Source organism: Pelobates fuscus, chromosome 4 (assembly GCF_036172605.1).
Source record: "Pelobates fuscus isolate aPelFus1 chromosome 4, aPelFus1.pri, whole genome shotgun sequence".
Classification (NCBI taxonomy): domain Eukaryota; kingdom Metazoa; phylum Chordata; class Amphibia; order Anura; family Pelobatidae; genus Pelobates; species Pelobates fuscus.
The window spans coordinates 274,942,119-274,968,279 of record NC_086320.1 but is presented as its reverse complement, the minus strand read 5'-3'; the positions used below and the strand labels follow the sequence as shown (position 1 = coordinate 274,968,279).

General features: G+C 35.5%; 1 protein-coding gene across 1 annotated transcript in view; it reads left to right on the top strand.

The window, feature by feature from the left end:
- Window positions 1-25,925, top strand: part of EGFR (epidermal growth factor receptor) — a 207,418-nt gene extending 181,493 nt beyond the window's left edge. The window contains exons 15-28 of the mRNA XM_063452118.1: window positions 267-424; window positions 4,247-4,285; window positions 6,307-6,448; window positions 7,435-7,557; window positions 9,103-9,201; window positions 13,055-13,240; window positions 15,951-16,106; window positions 18,325-18,400; window positions 18,521-18,667; window positions 20,913-21,010; window positions 21,568-21,735; window positions 21,854-21,901; window positions 22,014-22,113; window positions 23,966-25,925. Coding sequence (XP_063308188.1) covers window positions 267-424; window positions 4,247-4,285; window positions 6,307-6,448; window positions 7,435-7,557; window positions 9,103-9,201; window positions 13,055-13,240; window positions 15,951-16,106; window positions 18,325-18,400; window positions 18,521-18,667; window positions 20,913-21,010; window positions 21,568-21,735; window positions 21,854-21,901; window positions 22,014-22,113; window positions 23,966-24,336 — 1,911 coding nt within the window. The 3' untranslated portion in view covers window positions 24,337-25,925. The remainder of the gene's footprint in view (window positions 1-266; window positions 425-4,246; window positions 4,286-6,306; window positions 6,449-7,434; window positions 7,558-9,102; window positions 9,202-13,054; window positions 13,241-15,950; window positions 16,107-18,324; window positions 18,401-18,520; window positions 18,668-20,912; window positions 21,011-21,567; window positions 21,736-21,853; window positions 21,902-22,013; window positions 22,114-23,965) is intronic.
- Window positions 25,926-26,161: the final 236 nt, after the last annotated feature.

The window sequence follows — 26,161 nt, the reverse complement described above, 5'->3', positions numbered from 1 at the left end:
ACTCCCAATTCGTAAAACTAACTTGGAAACGTACTGTGTTGCGATAGGGGGTCCCAAACAAATTCTTGCACCTGGGCTCCCTCTACATTAGTTCTGCCACCGGTCTCAAAAACTACATTGGTACATTGTGCAAATACATTATATTTTAAAAATAAATTCCATCTTCCTAATGTTATTAGAAATGTAACCAACATTCATCTTAACAAACAGAGGCAGAACTGTGCCCTCACCTGACACATTCCTAAATTGATTTTTTTTTTTTGCAGGGTCCAGATACCTGTACGAAATGTGCCCATTATAATGATGGTCCATACTGTGTGCGAACCTGTCCAGCTGGTATCCCTGGAGAAAATGATACATTGATCTGGAAATATGCTGATGAAGCAGGTGTATGCCAGCTGTGCCACTCTGAATGCAAAATGGGGTAAGTGCTATTAGCATCACACTTGTGTATTATTTATTCATTGTAAAGTAGGTTTAATTCAGTAAAGTACCTTAACCAACTGATTTTGGTTTATGGTGACTTTTACCATAGCAAAGCATGGGAAAAAATGATGGTTGATTTTTGGAGCCAAACTCTACCTAGAAGACATGACCATAGCAAACCTAATGTGGCTTATTCAAGTTGTCATTCAGTTAGGGCAGGATCTTTATAAAGAGTTAATTAGTAAACTTGAGTTAACGATTTATTGGCATGTCAAATTGTGTTACACTTGGAATTTGACCCAGTCTCAGTACCTACTCTGGATAATGATTGGACACAACCACTGGCCAATCATCTCTTATCCTGGAGTCTAGACCACATGACCTCTGTGTGTGTCTAAGCACATTTTCTACTACATTCTGGTAAATGTGTCCCAGTATATAGCTGCAATAACCACACTATATTGAGTAAGTATCATCTCCGGTGTAACATGTAATAACTCAGGATTAAGGTGAGCAGATTGCCTTAATATCCTTGCCACTGCTATATTTCTCTTGTGTTCCTCTATCCAGGACATCCCCTGCTAGTTTTCTCTTGGCAGTATTGATGTGGGCGAATATGATGACAGTTACCAAGAAATGACATTTATAGAGAAAAATAATACTCTCAATCAAAGGCTTACAAATCAAGATTATCAATGAAACAATAAATCTGTAACTTTACCATGCTGAGCAAAACAGATTAAAAGCTCAAAACAGAACTGACGTTCTTTGGTTTTATTTGCAATTTGGCATTCGCACTTCCTCAAATTTACTGATAGCGGTTTGTCATATCAGTACTTGGCATTACCTATTCATTAATCAGGAAGTGAAAGAATACTTGGAATAGATTTTTTTGGGTCATGACATTTTTATTCAGAATTGCAGTCCTGGAAAAGTGATGCGGCTGTATTAGTTGATAGCATGACCATGACCTACACTGATTTTCAGTGGTAAAATGGTATGAGAAAGCAGATGTTGATTATGTCTAACATGTGTTATCTTGCACAGGATGTTTTCAAGAATTGATATTAGATCCACCAAACACAGTATCTAGGAATGTAAAGGGTCATTAACGTCTATGTTTAATTCCTGGAAGCTAAGGACACATCTCTCATCAGGCGGTTGCTATTTGAGATTGCTAGTGTCAAGTCAGACAAGTCAACCTCTGTCCTAGTAGTTATTGTTCTGTTGTTTCCACAGTTTAGACAACCAGATTGCCTTTTAGATTTCTGCGTTGTTTTTTTCCCTATAGTGTCCTATTTTTGAGAAGATAAGTACATAAATATATTATTCAAACGCATAATTGTACTTTTGCACTTGTTCCACAGCACTTTACAAATAGGCAGCCTTCATTAACTGATTTGCTTTTTGGTTCGACATGTACACCATTAAAGTGGCACTGTCGTGCCGTACTTACCTTTATCCTATTGCTTCCTCCTCTCTTCCTCTGTCAGAATCTGTTCTTATTTTCTTTACTCTTGATCTAGTTTTCTATAAACATAAGAAAAAGTAGAGACTACTTTGTCTTATGTATTTTTCCTACACTTGACTTTCTTTGACAAAAGGAGGAGCTTACGTCAGCTCCATTTCCCATGTCAGAGACACAGGAACTTTATATACAGTATCTCACAAAAGTGAGTACACCCCTCACATTTTTGTAAATATTTTATTATATCTTTTCATGTGACAACACTGAAGAAATGTCACTCCATGTAAAGTAGTAAGTGTACAGCCTGTGTAACAGTGTAAATGTGCTGCCCCCTCAAAATAACAACACACAGCCATTAATGTGTAAACCGTTGGCAACAAGTGAGTACACCCCTAAGTGGAAATGTCCAAATTGGGCCCAATTAGCCATTTTTTCCTCCCCGGTGTCATGTGACTCGTTAGTGTTACAAGGTCTTAGGTGTGAATGGGGAGCAGGTGTGTTAAATTTGGTGTTATCGCTCTCGCACTCTCTCATACTGGTCACTGGAAGTTTAACATGGCACCTTATGGCAAAGAACTCTCTGGAGTTCTCTGGAGGATATGAAAAAAAAAATCGTTGCTCCACATAAAGATGGCGTAGGCTATAATAAGAATGCAAAGACCCTAAAACTGAGTTCAGCATGGTGGGCAAGACCATACAGCGGTTTCACAGGACAGGTTCCACTCAGAACAGGCCTCGCCATGGTCGACCAAAGAAGTTGAGTGCACGTGCACGTTATACAGGCTGTACACTTACTACTTTACATTGTAGCAGAGTGTAATTTCTTCAGTGTTGTCACATGAAAAGATATGATAAAATATTTACAAAAATGTGAGGGGTGTACTCACTTTTGTGAGATATTGTAACTGTTCTTGCAGCATTCTGTGTTTGACATACACGTCAGTTCCCCATAAAAAGTATCATTTTACTGTACATTATATTTAATTAACTTTTGTTACTACGTTTACATAGTCAATCCAACAGTTTATCTCTGTCTTATCAGTGAAATACACCAAATTAGCTAGTCGTTAGGGATTTGCATAATTATACCTCCTCGTTTAAGTTATCCCTCCTCTTCTGAGCAAGTTGACAGCTCTGGTAGCGATGAGAAAGGAACTCTGTTCAGAATAGGGAAGTACGTTATTTATGCTGAACTAAGCTCATCTAATATAAGATAGATCCTATAATTTAAATCCCAGAGCGCAAAAACATGTGCAGTGTCTGAAAAACAAAAAAGCAGAAGTTTGGGGTAAATTTGATCATGCATTTAACTATATCAGAATTGTGTTAAAAAGCACATATGAAGTTATTTATAAAAGTCGGTATTTGTCATAACAAATTCAGAGAAAATGTTTCTGGATGGCATGCGGCACTTGCTCTTAATTTATGTCTTTATTAATATTAAAAATGACCACACTTTGTAATGGTGAATGCAGTCAATGATACATCTTTGAGGCAATATAGAATAGTAATGATTCCTTCTGGTAATGTGTGGAGTCTGGGAACATTAACTATGTCATGTGGCTCAACAAACATAATAATAATAAGAACAAGAATTTGGCAATAACTATAAATCTGATAAACCAAAGAAGACCATATTATAATTTGTTCCATTGTCCTAAGTGGTATGTTTTCTTAAAAAAGAAAATTATATTTGATCACTATATTTCTGTTAGTGTTCATAACAAATATGTTTGTCGTAGTAGAAACCTAACTTACTTTAATAAATATTATACATTTTCAGTCCCTATAGTGTACCTTGTACTTTAATAAATAGAGCTTATATATTTTCACATACTGGTATATCAGTATGCATTTTAATTATTATAGTGTTATCTCAGCTATAAATCCTAAATTAGTAAAAGGATTATTGTACCTTTCACTGGAATTTACAAAGTAATATGAAGTACGATATTAGCTTTTCTGATGCGGGACAACACTGCCACCTGCTGGCTACTTGCCTAACTAGTGCTTTATCAGAGTAAATGCTTTCTGTGTCATCAAATCACTTATCGCATAGTATGTCATTCTCATTTTAAATAGCTGAGTATAGCTTATTAAACTAACCAACTGCACTCCGGGCCATCGTGTACCTTTTCTGTATGCTTAAGATTTGTGTTCTGGTATACTCAATGCTTGTTTCAGGACAACGCCTGGATTGAGATGCCCAACTTTTGTTCACCATGATATTGTGGACGCTATTCAACACGTTTTTCCTATTGGTTATTATTAGATATGATGACTGGATGTTGATTTATTAATTTTTAAAAAAAAGCAAACACATCTAATTGCTGTTTACTTTTGTTTCAACAGATGCAAAGGGCCAGGAATTGCAGGTTGTCCAGCTCCTGGGTAAGTAATCCTAACATTTGAGGTCTAGTCATTGTAAAGAAAAAAAATAAATAAAACACTTTAAAGTGGTTCTGTCACCTTAAAATTACCTTGTTAACACGTTTTTGTTTCCTCTTCCAATTTCAGAAGCTGTTCTTCTTTTCTTCATTTCTGATCTATTTTCTTTAAAACACTCATTTATCCTTTTTTTCCCATTTCACAATCTTGACAAGCTCCAATTCTTTTGTTAAGTTTGTCAAGCTAACAAAGCAAATGAAGCTTGCCTTAAACTCCCTCCTTGTCAAGATCGTCATGTGTAGGAAAAGCACAAAAAAGCAAGAAAAAGTAGTCCCTATTTTGTCTTATGTTTTAAAGAGAGAAAGAGAAATCAGAAACTTTTCTGAAAGAGGAAAGAATAGAAGTAAGGAAAGTCTGAGGTTACAGAGCCACTTTAAATACCAAACTAATTTCAGTATATGAAAAACTAAAAAGGACATTACGTGATCTTAAATGTAACTTAATGAGTAATGTTAATGAGTTGTGGTATATGTTAATGACTTGTGGTATATGCAGCAAATAAAAATAAAAATGTGTTTTAGTTACCAGGTTGTATTACAAGCTTGATCATTGTCCTTGTGAAGCTTTTTGAGGGAAGCTCAACATTATTTATTGCATGTTATACAGTTGGATCTTTATTGGTTTCTTCAAGCTAATAAACTTTCTAGAACTTTTTAATGTGTTCTTTATAAGCTGAACAGCATTAATTATGAATCATTGCAATGCTTCACAAAACACATATCAAGCAACAATAACGAACCTGGTTTTAGGTATAAGCCAATTCTGTTCAAGTGATGATATGTATAAAGCCTAAAAAACTACTAGTGGTTCTATTGTGTCTGGGTTAAGAAATATCAGGATGTATTTCCCAAATAATTCATAATAAATTCATTACGTAATAGTTTAGGACATTTCACAGAGTACATTTAAGCATGCTTATTTTGTATTTAAAGGAAGATCGAAACATGTACCATTATTATAACAATCATGAAATTAAGCCATGAAAAGGCTTAACAGTTATTAATAAATAATAATTTCCAGTATGGTTAATACATTTTGTGCGTTTCTCTCAACAATGCCATGCTGTACATTACTTGAGAAACACAAGTGTAGTGTTTCGAAAGCTTAGTAAAAAGCACTATGTAGATTTGTAAATTGTTTTGGACCCATAAACATTGGGATCTATCTTCATTTGGTTTGTTGTTCTTTGTTAAAGGTTTATAATTTAAGTTTGATCCTTTTCAAGATTCAATATTTCCAATGTTTCCATTTCTTTCTAGATTATATTGGTGGATATGTGCTATATTAAGAGGGACGTGTTTAAAGTTTTAAACTGAATGTGTTCTCAGGTTACACGTTACTTTTTTCAAGGTTATTTACTACAGTAGGAATTGTTGAATTCGAAGTAAATTTAAAATTTAGAGACAAAACATCCTGAATAACAAAAATTCTCCAAGTAAACTATGTCTTTAGTTTGGCTATATTGGCCTAAATGTTTAAATTCATATTTGTATTCATTACAGCTGACACTTTAGTGAATAACCACTTCAATCTAGTACTCCAAGGGACAATGTAAGAAGGACAATATAACAGATCATAGCACTGTCAGCATATTATGCACAGGTGTTGGAATATTGAATGTTTTCTAGAATTTGAAAATTCAAGTTCCACATCTAAAGATATCGAATTAACCCTTAATATAGATATATGAATAGATCTTACAATGTATCTAATAGATCAATATCAGATACATTTAAAACATCTTGTTTTGTTATCTTTAGCACTATTACTATGAAGATGCTTTCTATTATGAATGCTATGGTTTCCTACTCAGTTTATCAAAAATCTGTGGCTCGGGATATTTTAGTTCTTAAAGCACCAAGTTGAAAAAAAAAAAAGCAAAATAAAACATCTAAACCATATTTTTCCTGCAGTGAGTGGAAGACATTTATTATAGCAATCATATTATTGTTATTATTATATAGGTCGAGAGTTGCATCCATTGCCGCTGGTGTTGTTGGAGGGATCCTTGGAGTACTTGTCGTTGGACTAGTTGCCTTCTTCTTCATTCGGAGAAATCGTATCCATAGAAAACGCACCCTACGCAGGTTACTTCAGGAGAGAGAGGTAATTTTTTTTAGATATTTGTATTTCTATTTTTTACAAATTCTTTATTTTTGTCATGCTTAGAGATCCTTGCAATTCCACAACAGCATGTACAAGTGCAATCGAAAACAAGTATACAAACAGCATGCCGTACATGGATACTACACATAAAAATTTAGAAGTGTAAAGTTGTGTGGCACATCAGTGGTACAGCACCATTTTATGATAAAATAGTAAGATCAGGCTAGGCAACATGTCTGAAAATATGACAATGACAGTGTCAGAACATCAAACATGAGACATGGTGAGTGCTAAGTACTTAGTAATGCTTGAGGACATGCTAGGTCAAGGTACAGGTAAGTAGAGCACTGGCACCAGAGATAGCACTATACTTAGTTAAAGTAAAAGGAATAAAGAAAGCAAGGAGATAATAAGAATAAGTCAAAGACCATAAAAGTGTGAGCAAACGGTTTCAGCCAACATCTAATGATGGTAAGCCAGGTTCGTCTCCCATATGCGGCAAGCCAGTTGTGCGAGCAGGTAATTCCACGTCAGCCTATTCTCAGCAGTGGAAAGCATGAAATGTGACTGCGTGTGTCATGGAAGGGGACAACGGCGCAGTTCTGGTTTTATTACTTTATGCATACTTCATGCTTGCATTCTTTACAGTTTACACTATAGTTTATTTGAAAGTGTGTGTCCCTACTTCCTCACACAAATGTTGGTAAAGGGTCACTAGTTGAAGCAGAAAAGCAGCATATATTTACATGAAATGAAGTTTAAATAACAAGAGATTTGATCAGTCCAAATTACCTTCTAAACCTGGCCAATAACTTTGCAGTCGTTCCCTCTTACCTTCTACCTCGGGTGAGGCAGATGAGAAGTTCATAGACCTAAATCTAGGGATATCTTACAAAATATCTCACACAGACTCTGAAGAGTTAGAAGAGAGACAAGAAAAAAATATTTCACTGTTTAATTACATATTTGTTATTTTCTATTCATAGCTTGTTGAACCTGTAACGCCCAGTGGTGAAGCTCCTAACCAGGCACTTCTTAGAATCCTGAAAGAGACTGAGTTTAAGAAGATAAAGGTTCTTGGGTCTGGAGCATTTGGCACAGTTTATCAGGTAAGAGTCAAAATAAAGCATTGCCATTTAGTACAATCAAAGACTGTGTATTCTTGAATTAATTCTAAATGTATTCAAAAAGTGGTTTTCAAAAGTCACCTGTGCTAAATATGGTAGTTTAGGTATTTCAACACCAAATTATTAGACTTCATGTTATACACACAAACACCACAATCTACTGAAACAATAAACTATACACTAAAATGTTTGTTGTACTTATGTTCACATAAATATTGTAATTACAGAGAAATATAGTCTAATAATAAAGAGTGGAAATGCGTCTATGCAGAAAACCTCCAGTGGACTGCTCAAAATTATGTTAAAGGGACACTATAGTCACCTGAACAACTTTAGCTTAATGAAGCAGTTTTGGTGTATAGAACATGCCCCTGTAGCCTCACTGCTCAATCCTCTGCCATTTAGGAGTTAAATCCCTTTGTTTATGAACCCTAGTCACACCTCCCTGCATGTGACTTGCACAGCCTTCCAGAAACACTTCCTGTAAAGAGAGCCCTATTCAGGCTTTCTTTATTGCAAGTTCTGTTTAATTAAGATTTTCTTATCCCCTGCTATGTTAATAGCTTGCTAGACTCTGCAAGAGCCTCATGTATGTGATTAAAGTTCAATTTAGAGATTGAGATACAATTATTTAAGGTAAATTACATCTGTTTAAAAGTGAAACCAGTTTTTTTTCATGCAGGCTCTGTCAATCATAGCCAGGGGAGGTGTGGCTAGGGCTGCATAAACAGAAACAAAGTGATTTAACTCCTAAATGACAGTGAATTGAGCAGTGAAATTGCAGGGGGATGATCTCTACACTAAAACTGCTTTATTTAGCTAAAGTAATTTAGGTGACTATAGTGTTCCTTTAACTGTATGATTTATTGTTATATATAAAGAATATGCAACAAAGGAGTATACATTTTAAATACATTTTCATTAAGAATGTCAGGTGTTTCCAGATAAATTTGGCAGTTATAGAACAAGGTACATATAAACAGTAATCAAGGACACTGAGGAGTAAACATTTAAAAATAAAAATTTATGACTTAATTGTGCATAACATTATATACAAATGCATAAGTGTACATAGAAAAATATATTGTACAATTCAAGTAAATTAAAAAAATATTGACCTTGCTATTTATTTAGTTCATTGTAGTTAGTCACAATTTAAAAATAGCATGTTTATGAGTGGTTCACACTTATTCAATTTTTATAATTCTTCAGAGATTACGTGTAAGGTGGTGTATATGCAAGAGCATCAGATAACCTAGAAGAATTAAGACAAACAAAGTGATCTTTGTTCTTCTGACAAGCTCATCAAGCTTTTGCTTTGTTGTAGGCTGTCAGTTACCAATAGGTTATGAATAAGAGTTCTATAATAAGATCATCGTGGATTTAGAAGAACCAATACCTTAATTAGAACGCAAAAACAAGATTATGGGGATTGTCGGGGATAGAACCATACTGTAGCTGAGACCGCAAGTTTATAAAATTTATTGTATTGTGTGACTAATTAAACTGATGTTCTTTTGTACTCAGGGACTATGGATACCTGAAGGAGAAGGGGTAAAGATTCCTGTTGCCATTAAAGAATTAAGAGAAGCCACATCTCCTAAAGCCAACAAGGAAATTCTTGATGTGAGTATATACAGTTTGCTTATAATTGTAGTATCTATTATCAAAACATTATAATAATTCATATTTCATTGATATATTTGGTTCTATTCTTTGCTATCTGTAGTTTGTAACAAGACTAACCGCATTTTCAAATACCTGTTATTACCAAGGTTACATGTTTTCGGAGATTTAAGGGTATTATATTGGTATGTGTGCATGTATTTGTATGTGTGTCTGTGTGTAATAGTGTTGATCTGCCACATTAGTGATACGATCTATCAAATCAAAGTAAGAAAGGGTGCATTAACTATATATGTATAGTTAATGATATATAATATATATATATATATATATATATATATAGAAAATATACATATTGCAGACAATAATATTGTCTTTGTCTGTGTTAAAACTCTTCAATAAAATTTTTTTAAAAAAGCAAAAACAGAACAAAGCAGACAAAATAAAGCCAGGTAACCTGGTTATTGAGAACAATAACATTGTGGCATGGCAAGGAGTTAGGGAAAAACACATTTCACAATATATATTTATTTGAATACTTCTTTCAAAAATCGTTTGGAGCGATGACAAATAAAATATATTTCTGTTCCCAGCTCTGCATAACCACAATTCCCATAAGTTGTTCTAGGGAAGGTCATTTTCAGTAGATTGTTAAAAAATACCAGGCATACCTTTGTTAGCTCACAATGTAACGCTACTATCTCCAAGATAAACAACCCTAAACAAGACCCAGTTTTGTTCTCGTGCCTGAAAATCTATGTAGAGACATTAAGGTGTAAGGTATGTTTTAAGCTGGAAGCCTTATGGCACTGATCCAGATAAGTATAGAAACATCTTTTTGTTCTCTTTCACATCGTTATATGGGACTAGGTGTTAATTGTATGTAATAATTGATGATGTGTAAGAGAAAAATATAAATTTAAATTTTTTTAGTTTTTATAATTATTGTTATTAGTTGAGCAGGTTAGTAAACATTCTAAGGTAGTAGAATGTAGTAGAGTGTTCTCCCCAGCACTCATGTTCTCTGCTCCCTTTTTCTTGCCTCAACAAGTGACTGAGAATAGAATTGAACTTTCTCCCTTCCAAGCATTCTGTTACAATCCATAGTACAATGTAGGCTGGACAGGGGAACATTAACAGAACAGATTTTATACCCTGGTAGCACAGATCTCCACTCAACGAGCTAGATCAATGGTAAATAGATAAGTTTACTTGGAAGGGGGTTCAAAACATTTTATTATGACTGTACAGAACAAAACAAAATTATGTTTTGCCATAAGGAATGGCAAGCATTTTTTCATGTGCAGAGGTAAGTTGAAAAAAAAAAAAAGAATGACACCTAGATGTATATATAAACACCAAGTTTTTTTTTAAGACGACCTTGGAGTGTCATTCTCTTTGGCTTATATATATAGAACATGTAGAAGCAGTTAATGCTGTAAGTCTTCAAAAAGTTGACATTAATCACTTGTACTGTCCAGCATGAAAGTATCCCAAACAGTCTGGGTTTAATCACAATTTCCATTAGAACACACTGGGGATTCTTTAATTCTATAACTGTTGGGGTGCATGAAGACTTATTTGGAAATTAATCCTCACTGTGTAATAAGCTGTAAAAGTGCTGGAAGGTTTTGCTAAGGAATGTATCCTGGTGCCAGGCCAGCTTAGAGCTGCACAGATGTCTTTGTGCTATGCAAATAATTCATAGAGGTAGGATAATTGCCAAAAATCCAGTGACACAACATCCAAATATTAGCAATACCATTATAGCAGTCAGATTGCATTGGGGAAATTGGCCATATATTCAGTTTAACTCCTTAATCATATCACTCCTGTTTAACCTATTTTGTACTACACTATTGCATAGAAACGTAAGCATAAAACGACTAGAGAGTCACAACTGAAATAAAAATCACAAAAAATTAACCAAAATTAACTAAAAAAGCGGTTTAACGAATTAAAAGTGGGGAAATCACAATGGAAACCAGTAGAACCAGTCTGCACATTCCATTGGTGACTGCTCCCCTCTCATATTTTTGCACCATTTTTTCCAAAAGAAAACTAAACAAAGTCTCAATCCAATCGCTTTCTAATCATTTTATTTGGGCTTTAACCACAAAAAAATAAATAAAAAATAGTAACTATATATGCTCTTACCATGAAAAAAAAGTTGAATAAAAAGGCACATTGAACATATCACTCCCAAGAACGAGGTGTACAAATATTATAAAGTAGCTTCTGCTTGATTAAAACATACATTTTAGAATTATTGTTTGCACTGAGCCCTTTTTGTTATTTCTTAAGAAAGGTTCTTGCTAAGTACCCAGTGCAAATTGAAGAAATAACAATAGTTTGTTAAAGTCAATTTTGTACTGATATTTTAGTATGTTAGCACGTGTCTCCCTTAGTTTACAAATGTGGTAGTTCATATCAACATAGCTTACATTATGCAGATTTTAATTATAAATATAATAATTTAACCTCTGAGGTTTCATTAGCAATATGAAACTACTATTCCTCTGACCTTGTAGACTAAAAATCCCAAAGCCATAGCTAGCCAAAAAACTGACAGTGTCACTAATGGAGGTTACTTTTTAAATCAGGAAAGCATTTAAGGAGGTAACTGAATGAGTATATGAGCCAGTCAATTGACTGTCCCCATTATTCATTATGTACAAATACAAATTATATGTCTGTTTATAATTGTCAAGCTATATCAAGTTTTTCAAAATGTTTTTCTTGGGTTGAAACACTATCAATATCACTATCAATATATCAATTAGTTATAGTCTCTATTTTCCTCTTTATTTCTCTAAAGTATCAAAAACACAGTATAAAAATGAGCAACCATTGATGTTTCATGAGCCTTTCATAGCTCCAAGTAAATACGGAAATAAAGACAACAGCCCAGATATATCATCCTAAGCAAAGGAATTGTTGGAGATGGCCTTGGGGGCTGAAGTCTCTGATGTGGGTATTTTTAGCCACAGATCTCCACAGTTAGTGAAGGGGAAATGAGAAATATTAGTTGGTTTTATCAATAATTTAGAATGTTACATCAGGATTCTTAGGGGAAGAAAGTGACTGCTGGGGGGTGGTGCTGAGGGTGAGGAAGTAGGCTTTGAGGGGCTAGTGAACAATACCACTTTTTTATTTGGTTATTGTGGAGGCATTGCATAAGGTACTTGACTATGCAGCATGATCTTCTGTTTATGCTGTCATTAAGTTCCCAGAGAGCATAGGTGGCATGCTATATGTGGGTACATAACATAGAAAAGGCATGACATATCCCAACCTCTCTCTTAGTGTAGGGGTTATCAGATTTCCTTATGAGCTTTATTCCCAGGTGTTTCTGGAACTTAGCAAGGTCCCTGATCCTAAATCGAGTGCTACACAGAGTAGGAGACAAAAGAAATCTATCTAAGGAGTGTGAGAGTGTCCAAAATGAGTGTTCCTAGTCATCAAGGAAATTCACATGTGTAAACTAATAAAACATCAACGGAGTCTTTATCATGCATAATTAAATAGCTATTTTAGAAATAGAAACACCATGTCTACCACAAAAGGAAAATAACTTATAAGTCATGAGATTATGATGGAATTGTATGTATCGTGTCCCCCATTAACAAATTGTTAAAAAGCTGGAACTTATCTAGGCAAATTTGCATGAGTAGGACTGATATAGCTAGAGCCATTGTGTTAAAGTTCATTGCATTATTTGGACAACAGATACACATTTGCCAGTAACATAACTGTGTAACGTAATTTAGCAGTTGTTCCACATGCAAAATGAAACATATTTATAAAACTCAACATGTTGTATGTTTATATCTTGTTATATTATGCATTTTAGGAAGCTTATGTTATGGCCAGCGTAGAAAATCCTCATGTTTGTCGTTTACTGGGAATATGTCTGACCTCTACAGTCCAGTTGATTACACAACTCATGCCTTGTGGGTGCTTATTGGACTATGTTAGAGAGCACAAAGACAACATTGGCTCACGCCATCTTCTCAACTGGTGTGTGCAGATTGCCAAGGTAAGCATATTTAACCTTAATTTTAAATAAAGGACAGTGACATGATACAGCTTATCATTGGCACATATATATATATACCATGAAAAATGTGTTAAATAACTTAAATGGTAACATTAAACTATTGGTTCAGCTATTGACTTTCTCAGTCCTTTATACATTTTCAATATCTTAGTGAAGTCCACTTGTAAAGTCCACATCTGGCACTATACAGATGTATAAATGGTCCAGCATAACACAATGGTATTTTCTCTCTTATCTTAACATCTCAAAATGTTGATAGTATGGCAAACCCTGAAATTAATTTCTTAAGAGATTGAAACAAAATATGGTTAACTATTTACCAGTACTAAATATGATGCATATCTTTATAAAATACTTATTTTCTGGTACCTTTCCTTTGGGGGGATGGCTTTACAACCCATTTAAAGCTCTTTTTCATTATTACTGTTATAATGTGATTGTAGAGAAAACAATTACAGCAAATGATTTCTGGTAATTACCTTGTTGAACATACCTGGATATTTTTATCATGTCTATTTTGCTTAAAATGTTTGATATTTTGCTCCAAATGCAATATTTAGTTCAAACAAAAGTCTGGAACAAAATATAATTACATACATAAATGAACATGAATATAATAAGTTCAAACATAAGTCTACAACATTTAAATATATTGTAAAACAACATATGAAAGGACTCTTCTCTATAAGCAAAGATAACTTAAAAGGTTAGAAAGCAATATAACAACACAACATAGTATCTATTAAAAACATTCAAGAATTCTGTATTTATTGTGTTCAGCTCTCCGTAGAAAAGCTGGTGTGATCATATCAAAGCAATCAGGGATATTTTAGTATACTGTAAAGACTATAATATGCTGAAAAAAATCACATTATAAAAATAGATGAGGACCTAAACATTTCCATTATTGTTATAATATCTGCTTTAATAAAACTGTGTTTTATGAAATGTTTTGATATTATAGGATGCACAATTAATTCAATACAAAAACGAGAAAGAATGAGTATTTAGCAAGCCAAGGGGGAGGGGGAAGAGGCGTCAATGTAAGTGCCTCCTTCTCAACTTCCTGCTTGGAGCCAATACAATAGAAGCAACCCATGAACACTGAAGTCTAGTGAATTACTAAATTAAAACGTAACTTTTAATAACAAAAAGCTTAAAACATGTCCAAAACGTAAAAGAAAAAGTATCAATAAATGAAAAAGCCCGATACAGCTGTAATCAACAGCCCATCGAATCCTAACAGGAGTGGCAATATAGCCTAGAATCAAAAGCCACTTGGGGGTAGATTCAACTAGGAGTGGAGTAGTGGTAAAACGTTTAGTTGAATTAAATTAGTGTTGAGAGACAAAAATGTCTTAACCTCCCAAATACTAGCATGAGTATCAAATGTCAAACCACCCCAGAGTAAAACTTCCCCCAGTGCTGGTACGAAGACTCCCTGTCTCTTGTAAGAAAAAGAACGTCTGCTATTTGTCTCCTGGAGCTGATAATGCGGCTAAAAGCTAGGTAGAGAGATCTGTGCAAAACGATCAATATGCACCGATGTCTAGACCCTAACTGCCCTGTGAATACACATAACTCCTAATAGCTGAACGTTCTGGCGATGTCACGCTAACTAAATAGCAAAACAAGCTAAGTGTGTCTGAACTTGAGCTAGTGATAAAGCTGGAGCAATAGATAGAAATTCTGTCTGTCCCTTAGATTTAACTCCATAACTAGCTAGTTATGTGTATGTGTCTGTCTGTCCCTTAGATTTAACTCCATAACTAGCTAGTTATGGAGTTAAATCTAAGGGACAGACAGAATTTCTATCTATTGCTCCAGCTTTATCACTAGCTCAAGTTCAGACATACTTAGCTTGTTTTGCTATTTAGTTAGCGTGACATCGCCAGAACGTTCAGCTATTAGGAGTTATGTGTATTCACAGGGCAGTTAGGGTCTAGACATCGGTGCATATTGATCGTTTTGCACAGATCTCTCTACCTAGCTTTTAGCCGCATTATCAGCTCCAGGAGACAAATAGCAGACGTTCTTTTTCTTACAAGAGACAGGGAGTCTTCGTACCAGCACTGGGGGAAGTTTTACTCTGGGGCGGTTTGACATTTTATACTCATGCTAGTATTTGGGAGGTTAAGACATTTTTGTCTCTCAACACTAATTTAATTCAACTAAACGTTTTACCACTACTCCACTCTCAGTTGAATCTACCCCCAAGTGGCTTTTGATTCTAGGCTATATTGCCACTCCTGTTAGGATTCGATGGGCTGTTGATTACAGCTGTATCTGGCTTTTTCATTTATTGATACTTTTTCTTTTACGTTTTGGACATGTTTTAAGCTTTTTGTTATTAAAAGTTACGTTTTAATTTAGTAATTCACTAGACTTCAGTGTTCATGGGTTGCTTCTATTGTATTGGCTCCAAGCAGGAAGTTGAGAAGGAGGCACTTACTTTGACGCCTCTTCCCCTCCCCCTTGGCTTGCTATATACTCATTCTTTCTCGTTTTTGTATTCATTTCTTATAGGGGTTACCCCCCACAATTATAACAGAAGCAACTTGACATACTCTCTCTACTCTTTGTTCTCTCTTTTTACAATTAATTCATGCTCCTCTTCTATAAATTCTGTAATTACAGGCCTGAATATATCATGTCTTAGGAATTGAATTTATCACTGTATTATTTTTAGGGTATGAGTTACCTTGAAGATCGGCGCCTGGTCCATAGAGATTTGGCTGCTCGGAATGTTCTTGTTAAAGGTCCCCAACATGTGAAGATCACAGATTTTGGATTGGCAAAACTTTTGGGAGCTGATGAGAAAGAATATCATGCAGAAGGAGGAAAGGTAAGATGTTCATGATATGAAAGGGTTGAATTTGGTAATCTGTTCTTGTACTCATTAAAAAGTCAGTAGGAATTGGACTTCAGTTTTCCTATTTCCTAATATATCATGTGTTCTTTTCTGACCTGATGGCATGTGTAACTATCTAGAAATGTGGCAGCCTTATGACGTTCAGCTTCTAGTGAGTTCTTTACTTAACACTGATAGCTAAGAGCTATAGCTGACCCAAGAATGTTACTGCAATGGAGAAAAGTCCTAAGGGGTCATACGATTCCTATACTTCTAGAGGACATAGAAACTCAGTGGCGTAGCATGGGTTGTCAGCACCCGGGGCAAGGCAAGTAATTTGCGCCCCCTAACCCGTGGATTTTTAGACACACACACACTAACAGACACACACACACACACACTAACAGACACATACACACACTAACAGACATACATACACACACTAACAGACACGCACACTAACAGACACACACACACTAACAGACATACATACACACACTAACAGACATACATACATACACACACACACTAACAGACACACACACACACTAACAGACACACATACACACACTAACAGACATACATACACACACACACACACTAACAGACATACATACACACACACACTAACAGACTCACATTTTTAACACATATTTTCAAACTCACATTTTTAACACATTTTTTTTTTAAATGTAACCCCCCCAGCATCCTTACCTTTGGAAATGCTGGGGGGGGAGGGGGTTCTCTTCCTCCCTGGTGGTCCAGTGGCTGCTGAGCGGGCGGCATTGGCGGGCAGCAGGCTGGCGAGGGAGCACTTCCCCTGAGCTGTCTGCTCAGCTCCCTCGCGTGTCGCAGAGTGAGGCTGGGAGCAGGAATATGACGTCATATTCCGGCTCCCAGCCTCACTCTGACGCGCGCGAGGGAGCTGAGCAGACAGCTCAGGGGAAGTGCTCCTTTGCCGGCCGCCCAGCCTAGCAGCCCGCCGGCATCTCTGTTAGCCGCAAGGCTAACAAGACATTTGCCTTGGGCATTTGGGGGCGGCTTTTTTTGCCGCCCCCTGGAAAATGCCGCCCAAGGCAAATGCCTTGTTTGCCTTGCGGCTAATATGCCCCTGGCGCCCCCCCAGATGTTGCGCCCGGTGCGGCCGGCCCCCCCTGCACCCCCCACGCTACGCCTCTGTAGAAACTATACAACATTTTAGTAATGTTGCTAGGTATTTAGTTTCAGGGCCTATGATGGCCTCCTTGTGCAGTGTGCAACAATTATTTCAACAACCCTACTTTCTTTTGGTGCTTAGAATGTTCCATTAAGGAGGTGGATGTGGATAAAACCATGGTTGTCAATTTAAAAATGGGAAGTGCCTGTCAAAATAGAACACATAATGCTAATATACAGATGAAGCTAAGCAGGAAACATTAGAGATACATGACACCTTTCTCCAGAGACTCATGCTGTGGCCCAGAACCCTTGTAATGAAATGTGGAATCTAGAGTCTCCCAGGGATGACAATAAAGATTTTACCACCATTTCTTCCTCTTCTCCCACTCAACTATTTCTAGGCATGATTTATATTATAGCAGTACAAAACAATTAAATGCATTTCTCCAGCACAAATCTAACTTCATATACCCCTCCCATAGCTCCACAAAGATATTAAGAAGTTACGAAGAATCCCCTCAAGTCAATAAGCAGTCAAGAAAACTAATTCTACTGACTATAGAATACAAGTTGGATACTCACTGTATACCAATATATTTAAAGGAACTCTCAAAACTTCCCAACAATCCCATTTTAAGTAGTCAAATAATTTTAGAACATTTAGTCTTCCTATGTGTGGTCCACCAGGTGCTTCTCCGCAACGCAGGGCTTCTCATTGGTCACCTGGATACTCTCAGCCAGTGAGCTGAGAACTCAGACAAAGTTTCCATCTCTCCTGCAGCTGTAGTGGAGGGGGCAGTGTCCAGTGGTTACCATGTAAAAAATCAAATGGCATCACTACTTACACTGGGAGTACCAACAAAACTACTACAGTGTGCCCTCTCGTTAAAGGGATTATTTTTTTACCATAAATGATAAGCTGTGATTTATCTCAATATCACTTAGTAAGCATTAACTCATTGTTATGTTATGTAATTATGTAATTAGGTATAACCTGCGAGCTGCTTACATATTAATAAGATGTTACATATTAAAATATTAATTGTCAATGTAGGTGCCAATTAAATGGATGGCATTAGAGTCAATTCTGCATCGAATTTACACCCATCAGAGTGACGTATGGAGTTATGGTAAGTTCTTCTTTCTTTTTATCACACAATGACCATATTGCATGGATTTGTTTTTAGTTTTCTGCTTAAACATACGGATTGTACTATTTACCATTATTTATTCAAAATATATATCATCAGGAGTCACTGTGTGGGAATTAATGACATTTGGACTGAAACCATATGATGGAATCCCTGCAAGCGAAATTTCAACAATTTTAGAAAAAGGAGAACGCCTTCCTCAACCGCCAATCTGCACCATTGACGTCTATATGATTATGGTGAAATGTAAGTCAATATAAATGTCATGTGTACAAATTATTTTATTTAAAATGTTATTTAATACAATCTAAAGACTTATCATTTCATATTATGTTAACAGATTAGACTAGACCACAGCAGCTACTTTATATCTCTGTATCACTCCTTATGCTAAGTGGCTGTGTATCATAAAAGCAGGAGTATACAACAAGAGCTGTGGCAAAGACTGAATCACCCGGATTGCATTGTGGTTTTTGCTTGAAATAATTATCCAGTTCTACTAGACCACGACCAGACTAGTCAGCGACTGGAGAACCCACATTCATTCTAGTAATACGTCATGTATGCTGAAAAAACATATGCTTTCACACATTCTTCTTTCTACTGAATCTCAAAAGGGATATATTTCTCCCTGGATCTCAAAATTCTCCCTGGATCAAAAGTTATAATTAATACTATTTATAACTGTGTTCAGTAAATCTGATAAAAAGTCTCTAGTCCATTTTAATAGCATCTACCGAATTTGACATCAGACCCTTTATATAGAAATAATTCAATATCTTTATTATTCTCACTGTAAAGAATCCTTACTACTCCTGTACATTCAATTTCTATCCTTCAAGTTTCAAAGAATTAAGTTATCAACCAATGTTGTTAATCAACATGCCATCAATGGGATTTTTGTATAAGCCATGTATGCGCCTCTATAATTGTATCATGACCCTTCTAAGTTGCTTTTCTTCTCAACCAAGTACCTTCGTTCCCCTTATCCATTATCAGAAAGTCCTTTTTGTGAAATAATTTTATGTGAATTTATGTAGCATGTAAATAGTATCTATTAGAAGATGTTAATTTCTTTTATTTGATATTCAATATTATATAAAGTTACATTATTTAAATAATAAAATACATGTGCCAGGCTTAGCTTGAGCTGGTATAAGCATGAGATGGGGCTGCTAAAAAGAGGATAAAATGTCATCCTTGAATATTAATCACTCTATCCCTAATGTTCCTGTACTTTCTCAGTCCTGAACACTAAATTAAATGTCCCACACCGGTGCTGGTAGTATCTGAATTCAGTTGTAGAGTTATTAAGAAATGGACCTTTCTCCTCTGACTTGTAAAATATGCAGTAGGGAAGAAGTTATAGATTTATATTATGGACTGAAGTTTTGAAATTTAGTTCATATAGAAATTCCAAAAATAAGTCACTTTTCGATAAGTATCTATATCTGTCTATTTAGCTGTCTATTTATATGAAACATATAAGCAAATTCACTGAGCACAGTATCTATAAAACTTATTTTGTAATGAGCTTTGCATTTTAGGTATTTTCACTGTTTAAGCTATTTAGAGTTAGAGCATAATTTACAACATAAAAAAGATTAAAAAAAAATGTTTTACAGATTATTTTAAGGGTCTTAACGCAAACAGACAAAACCAGTTACTTAGGTAAAAGACTGGATTGCAAGATTATTTATACTATCTTATGTATTGTACTGTGTAAGCAACCAGTGTAAGCATTCCATTAGTCAACAGAAATATATAACAGCTATATAAAAAGAGATCGCATTCAGACATGCCTTGTCTAAACATTCTTAAACACAGAACAAAATAACATCGCTTTAGGTAGTTGTCTTCTTGACTCTGCTGTGAATATGTCAGGATATTTAAAGAGAAACACTGACCCCTATTTAATACATTACATAGATAATACATTATAAAATCATGCAAAAAAAAAAAAGAATACTTTTGAACACTGTTAAAGTTTCATTACATGTAATAAAAAAAATAAGAAATGATCCCAAGGCACACCATGGTTTTGCACATAAAAAGAGTATTTATTCATGCATAGAAAATACAACAAGATATCATTATAGCAGAGAGATAGTGCATAGTATAGTGCTAAACCAGTATATAGTACCCAAACCACAATGTAAGCAAAGTGCTAAATGCAAAAACCCATTAAAAAAGGTATACTGACCAAGAGCAGGAGAAATGAAACCCCAACGTTTCGACTGTGAAGCCTTCCCCTGTTTTGCTAGTTTACCTACAGTTACAGGCCGATGGATCAATCATCAAAGAGAGACTGTTCTTCCACACACTCAGATCAAGTGTTCCACTATAGTAACCTTTGAGAAGGAAGACTGCATTGACTGGTTTCTTGCATCATAACCACTTCAGCCAGATGCAGTATGTTTGGTGCAAGGGTTACCCTTTCATCAAAGGAATATGTTGCTAATAAGATTTGTGTTTCATTTTATCACTTCAGGCTGGATGATAGATGCGGAGAGTCGTCCTAAATTCCGTGAGCTGAGTGCTGAATTTACCAAAATGGCTCGAGACCCAAAACGATACCTCGTCATACAGGTACATTTGCAAAATAACTGTACATAATCCATGTGACTGCCTGAATTGTAAACCACAAAGGATTTTGGATTGTGCTGCGCACCCTTTTGACATCTAAAATATTCTCAGTTTTTTACACAGTACCTGTGATATAATTACGTTATATATATTGAATTTAAGGCTTAACGGGTCAGCAATGGGCAAAATGGCCCCTTAGCTTAGTTTAGAATGTTGTTCATCTGTCACTGGCTAGCGATATGAAAGTTGTAGTACAACAGAAGCTAGAGAAATCTAGAACAAAATAAAATTTTAGCCAAGAACAAAATATGTATAAAACATTCACTTCACATCATGCGATTCTACTACTAATATTTCATGTCAATGAAGATTTAAAAAAAAAAAAAAAAAAAAGTAAATATTTATTTTCTGAAAACTTTAATAGCCTACTCTATAACTCTGCTTTATAAAAATAGATGTGAGAAGTAGCTATATCCCAGTTCACTAGTGTGGTAATTTGCATTAAGAAAATAATCTTACCAGCCTTCTGAAATTCCATAATATTCTCGGCTCTTTGGCAGGGTGATGAGAGGATGAATTTACCTAGCCCTGTTGAACCCAAATTCCATCGTGCATTGGTAGAGGAGGATATGGGAGACCTTGTCGATGCAGAGGAATACCTGATACCACATCATCAAGGGTTCTTCAGCAGTCCTTCAACTTCACGGACACCTCTGTTGAGTACGCTGGTAAGTTTTATATTATTTCGCTATTTGTAGAATATTTACTGACAGTCACTGTGATTATTCAACTTGATTTATTGATTATTTTATTTAAGCTAAATATTATCTTTCTATATTGTTTTAGAGTGTACTAAGCAACAATTCGCCGATTGTGTGCAACAATCGAAATGGGGTATGTATTGCTCTATTAAATATATTGAAAAATTATTTTGATTTATTTGGTCTATTTTTGGAAACCATTGCCTACATTTATAAAATTAATATTTCCTTTGTAATGTTAGCAGGGACCACCAGGTAGAGAAGATAGCTTTATCCAGAGATACAGCACAGATCCTACAGTTATTTTGAATGACAGCATGGATGAGGAGTTCTTGCCTGCCCCAGGTAAATTGCTGTAAAGTAAACATTGTGAATAATCAAAACATATCATATACATTTTTTTAAAGCTGTATTATATTTTGGATATGCATAGTATTAAAATATTTAAATTCTGTGTTCATATGATGTATTTTGTTGTAATATTTACTTTCAATATTAATCATCCACTGCATATATACATCTATAAATATACCTGTTCTTTAACCCCTAAGGACACATGACATGTGTGACATGTCATGATTCCCTTTTATTCCAGAAGTTTGGTCCTTAAGGTGTTAAGGTTCATATTCTAAAGTGGAATTTCCCTCTCATTTAATAAAGATAGATCTATATAGAGATACTTATTGGTAATCGTTAGGGTTCTGATTGCAAAGCTGGGGAAAATTATTAATCTGAAGGATGAATTCATGTACTGTAATCTAAAAATGATTCTATTTATTTAAAAAAAAAATATCTATTTATTCTTTTAATTGTTTTTTAGTTACATGTTATGATTAGTCAAACACAGATCTTCCGGTATTACCTAGGCAAATGAATAGTGGAGGGTTAAAGCGGAACTGTCATCATCTGGGGATTTATGCATAATTTGCAAAGGCCACTGATTGTGACATCACCGCTCAGGGTCAATGGCCCGGGTGGAGGGGGCAGTCAAAGGCGAGTTTAACTTATCTGAACCTGTCCCTCGTGAGCTCTGCCATCCTCTTCGAGCTTGTCCTCTTCTGCTCCTGGCACTTTAGTGCCTCAGTATATCATTTGACTGGGTTGGAATTCAGTGAGATTCCAACACAATCAATATAAGTATTTCATAAAAATGTCATATTTATGAAATATTCATTTTGCAAGGGGAGGGAGAGGACAGTGCCACTTTCTGAGAGTTGGTTAGTTTATCTCAAGTACATTGGTTCCATTTCACCAACCTCATAAATTAATATTTATATTGAAATTCTTAAAGGAACACTATATGATCAGGAACACACATGTATTCATGGCCTTATAGTGTTAAAACCACAATGTATCCCACCCTGCCCCTAAAATATAGTAAAATCTTACTATTATTCCAGTCTGCTGCTGGCTATGCCCCTGATCTGTCTGCTTGACTGACATCAGAAGTGTTGATCAAAAGCCAATCACAATGCTTTAACATAGGACAACACTGGATTGGCTGAGACAGTCAAGGAGGCAGATTAGGGGCAAAGCCAGCACAAACCAAACACAGCCCTGGCCAATCAGCCTCTCCTCATAGAGCTGCATTAAATCAATGCATCTCTGAGGAAAGTTCAATGTCTCCATGCAGAGGGTGGAGACACTGAATGGCAGCACTGCACCAGGAAGCACCTCTAGTAGCCATCTGAGGAGTGGCCAGTGGAGATATCCCTAGGCTGTAATGTAAACACTGCATTTTCTCTGAAAATACAGTGTTTACTGCAAAACGCCTGAAGGGAATGATTATACTCACCAGAGCAAATACAACAAGCCTTAGTTGTTCCGGTGACTATAGTGTCCCTTTAAATTAAAAGTTGTCTCATTTTTTCCAAAATGTAACTGTAACACAAAGTAAATTTTGTAGTATGAGAAATAGAAGAAATGTTTCTTAAGTGCAGCTACAGTCATTTTCTTCATTATTAGGAATAACAACATTCAAGATCATTTGTAGTCAGTGGTCCACAAACAACTTGAAAGAGGTATGATAATATATGGATGGTGTCTAGAATGGCAACTAGTGCCAGTTGCCATTCTTCTAAATCCTTCAGGAAAATGTCAAAATATTGTTTGCTCCTTTTTAAACAGGCAATTTAAATCCTCTTTAAAAACTGTTTTGATTTTAGATATTTACAAACTGATATCTTTTATATTACAGAATATGTCAACCAAATCATTCCAAAACCAGTGGCATCAACATTAGAAAATCCAGCATATGTCAACTTGGCTCAATCAAACAATACAAAGCCTGCTCTCGAAAATCATTACCAGAATTCCAACAGCAATGGAATTAACAACCCAGAGTACCTGAATTCTGATCATGCTCTTACCACTAAACCAGAGTTGGACTATCCTTCCATCTGGGACCAAAAAGTTAACCATCAAATAAATTTGGACAATCCTGATTACCAACAGGACTTCTTTCCCAAAGAAACAAAGACCAATGGACATTTTAAGATTCCTGCAGCTGAAAATCCTGAATATTTGGGATTGGCACCCAAAAGTGACTATATTGAGGCTTCTGCATGACTAAAATGAAAAGATAACATTCTGGACTCTCGTCTTCTTAAGACTCTGCCAGGTTTTTACAGACCTGTGAGGAGATATGAATAACAATGGCAACCAGTACATTGCCATACAAGACTTGTACACTTCAACCTGGACCCTTGAAGTATATTTTGGATTTATCCTATTGTGGCACTGGTTGGCTATCGACACAAAAAGAAGGCCATGGCAATTAGATGTCTACTTCTCCTCTCCCTCTGCATTTTATATAAATATCTATATATGTACATGTATATATATGTACATGTATATATAATGATTTGTAAAAAAAAATAAAAAAAAATGCCATTTTAATTCCTCAATTCCTCTAGGGATTTTTTTTTATAGTTTATAATAATTATTGCACCTTTTCTGTTGCATTTGTGTTGGATTTTTTTACCCAAGAGACTTGACTATTAAATGCTTAGTTTTGAACATGGAACAAGATCTTTTTTCAATTTCATAACCTAATGCTTAACTTGGGATCATGGTGGCAGTGCTAGCTACATTAATTATTGTAAAGAACTTTGTCCAACTCGTCTCTTTCCTTATACTTGTAAGGGAACATGCACTTATTGTCTTAATTTCGTAACTTCATAAACAGCCAGAAAGCAGAAGTATATTTTCCATTGGCATTTCAATAATGTTCTCCCAAAAATATCTTCAGATTGACTTCTGTGTGCCATTGATTAAATATGTTAAAAAATATACTTTGAATTATTAATATTCTTATAGTGTAATTTTGTATGCTGACTATGCATATTTAGCTATCCCTATCTACCCATATCCTGCAGTGTTGAGCATTGCATACCTTCCAACACTGGAAGGTAAGGAATCGGTACTGATGGGCAAATCTTAAAGGTGGCAAAGCCAGTGATGCAACTTGGCTTCACATAATTGGTAGGCCATCAGGTAATTAGCAGGCCAAACATTGGGGCATGTCAGACTGGTGTTACACACACCAGGCTGAAAGACACACTTCCAGCCAGCCCCCAACCTACAGGACCAAGAGGAGAGGGCTGCTGAAGTGCTCCATGCATGGTCCTACTTCCCAGGAGTGACACATTTGGGAGCCCTGCATTGGGTTTATGTCTACTACTTAGTAATGTTCAGACGCTACAGAAAATGAAATGTTTTTAAACATTAAGCAGGGCTAAATCAGTCCAGCTCTGTCAGTCCAGTTCAGTTACTCGGTACAGTTATGTGCTTATTTTAAAGCACAGGCCTATTAAAAGTGCCCTTGGTTCTTTGAAGGGTAGGATTTTGGGTGTCAGAAAACATATTCTAGAAATGTCAGTCATAAGCTGAAACAAAATGGAAAATATTTGCATTATTTTGTAAAGGTTTTTATTTGTCGTGTTTGTATTTTTAATGGATATGGCAGTATAATATATGGAAAAATACACATTTTGCATCACATTGAAATAAAAGCTAAACCCATTTGTGGATTATAAAGTCTGAGTATCTGCCCATCCGGTACACAGTAAACTATATATTGTGATCAGTAAGCATTGTTAGGTTCAGCAGACACCATATCGTGTATAAATATAAATAAAAGCATGTATTATTTTTTATATTGGTATGTAAGTCTCAGCTTCTTGTTGGTTGCTAGCACATATTTAGGTATGCTGATGGGATTTTTATGACTGTTCGTGCAAGACCTTGCTCACTCAAAATGTTACTAGATAGTAAAGCCTCACAAATTAATCAATCTTATGACCAGTTTAGGAATATTAAATTAATTTACAGGTTATGGGAAATGCAATTAAGCTAAATAACCGACTAACCTAAGTCTAACACACTAAAAATT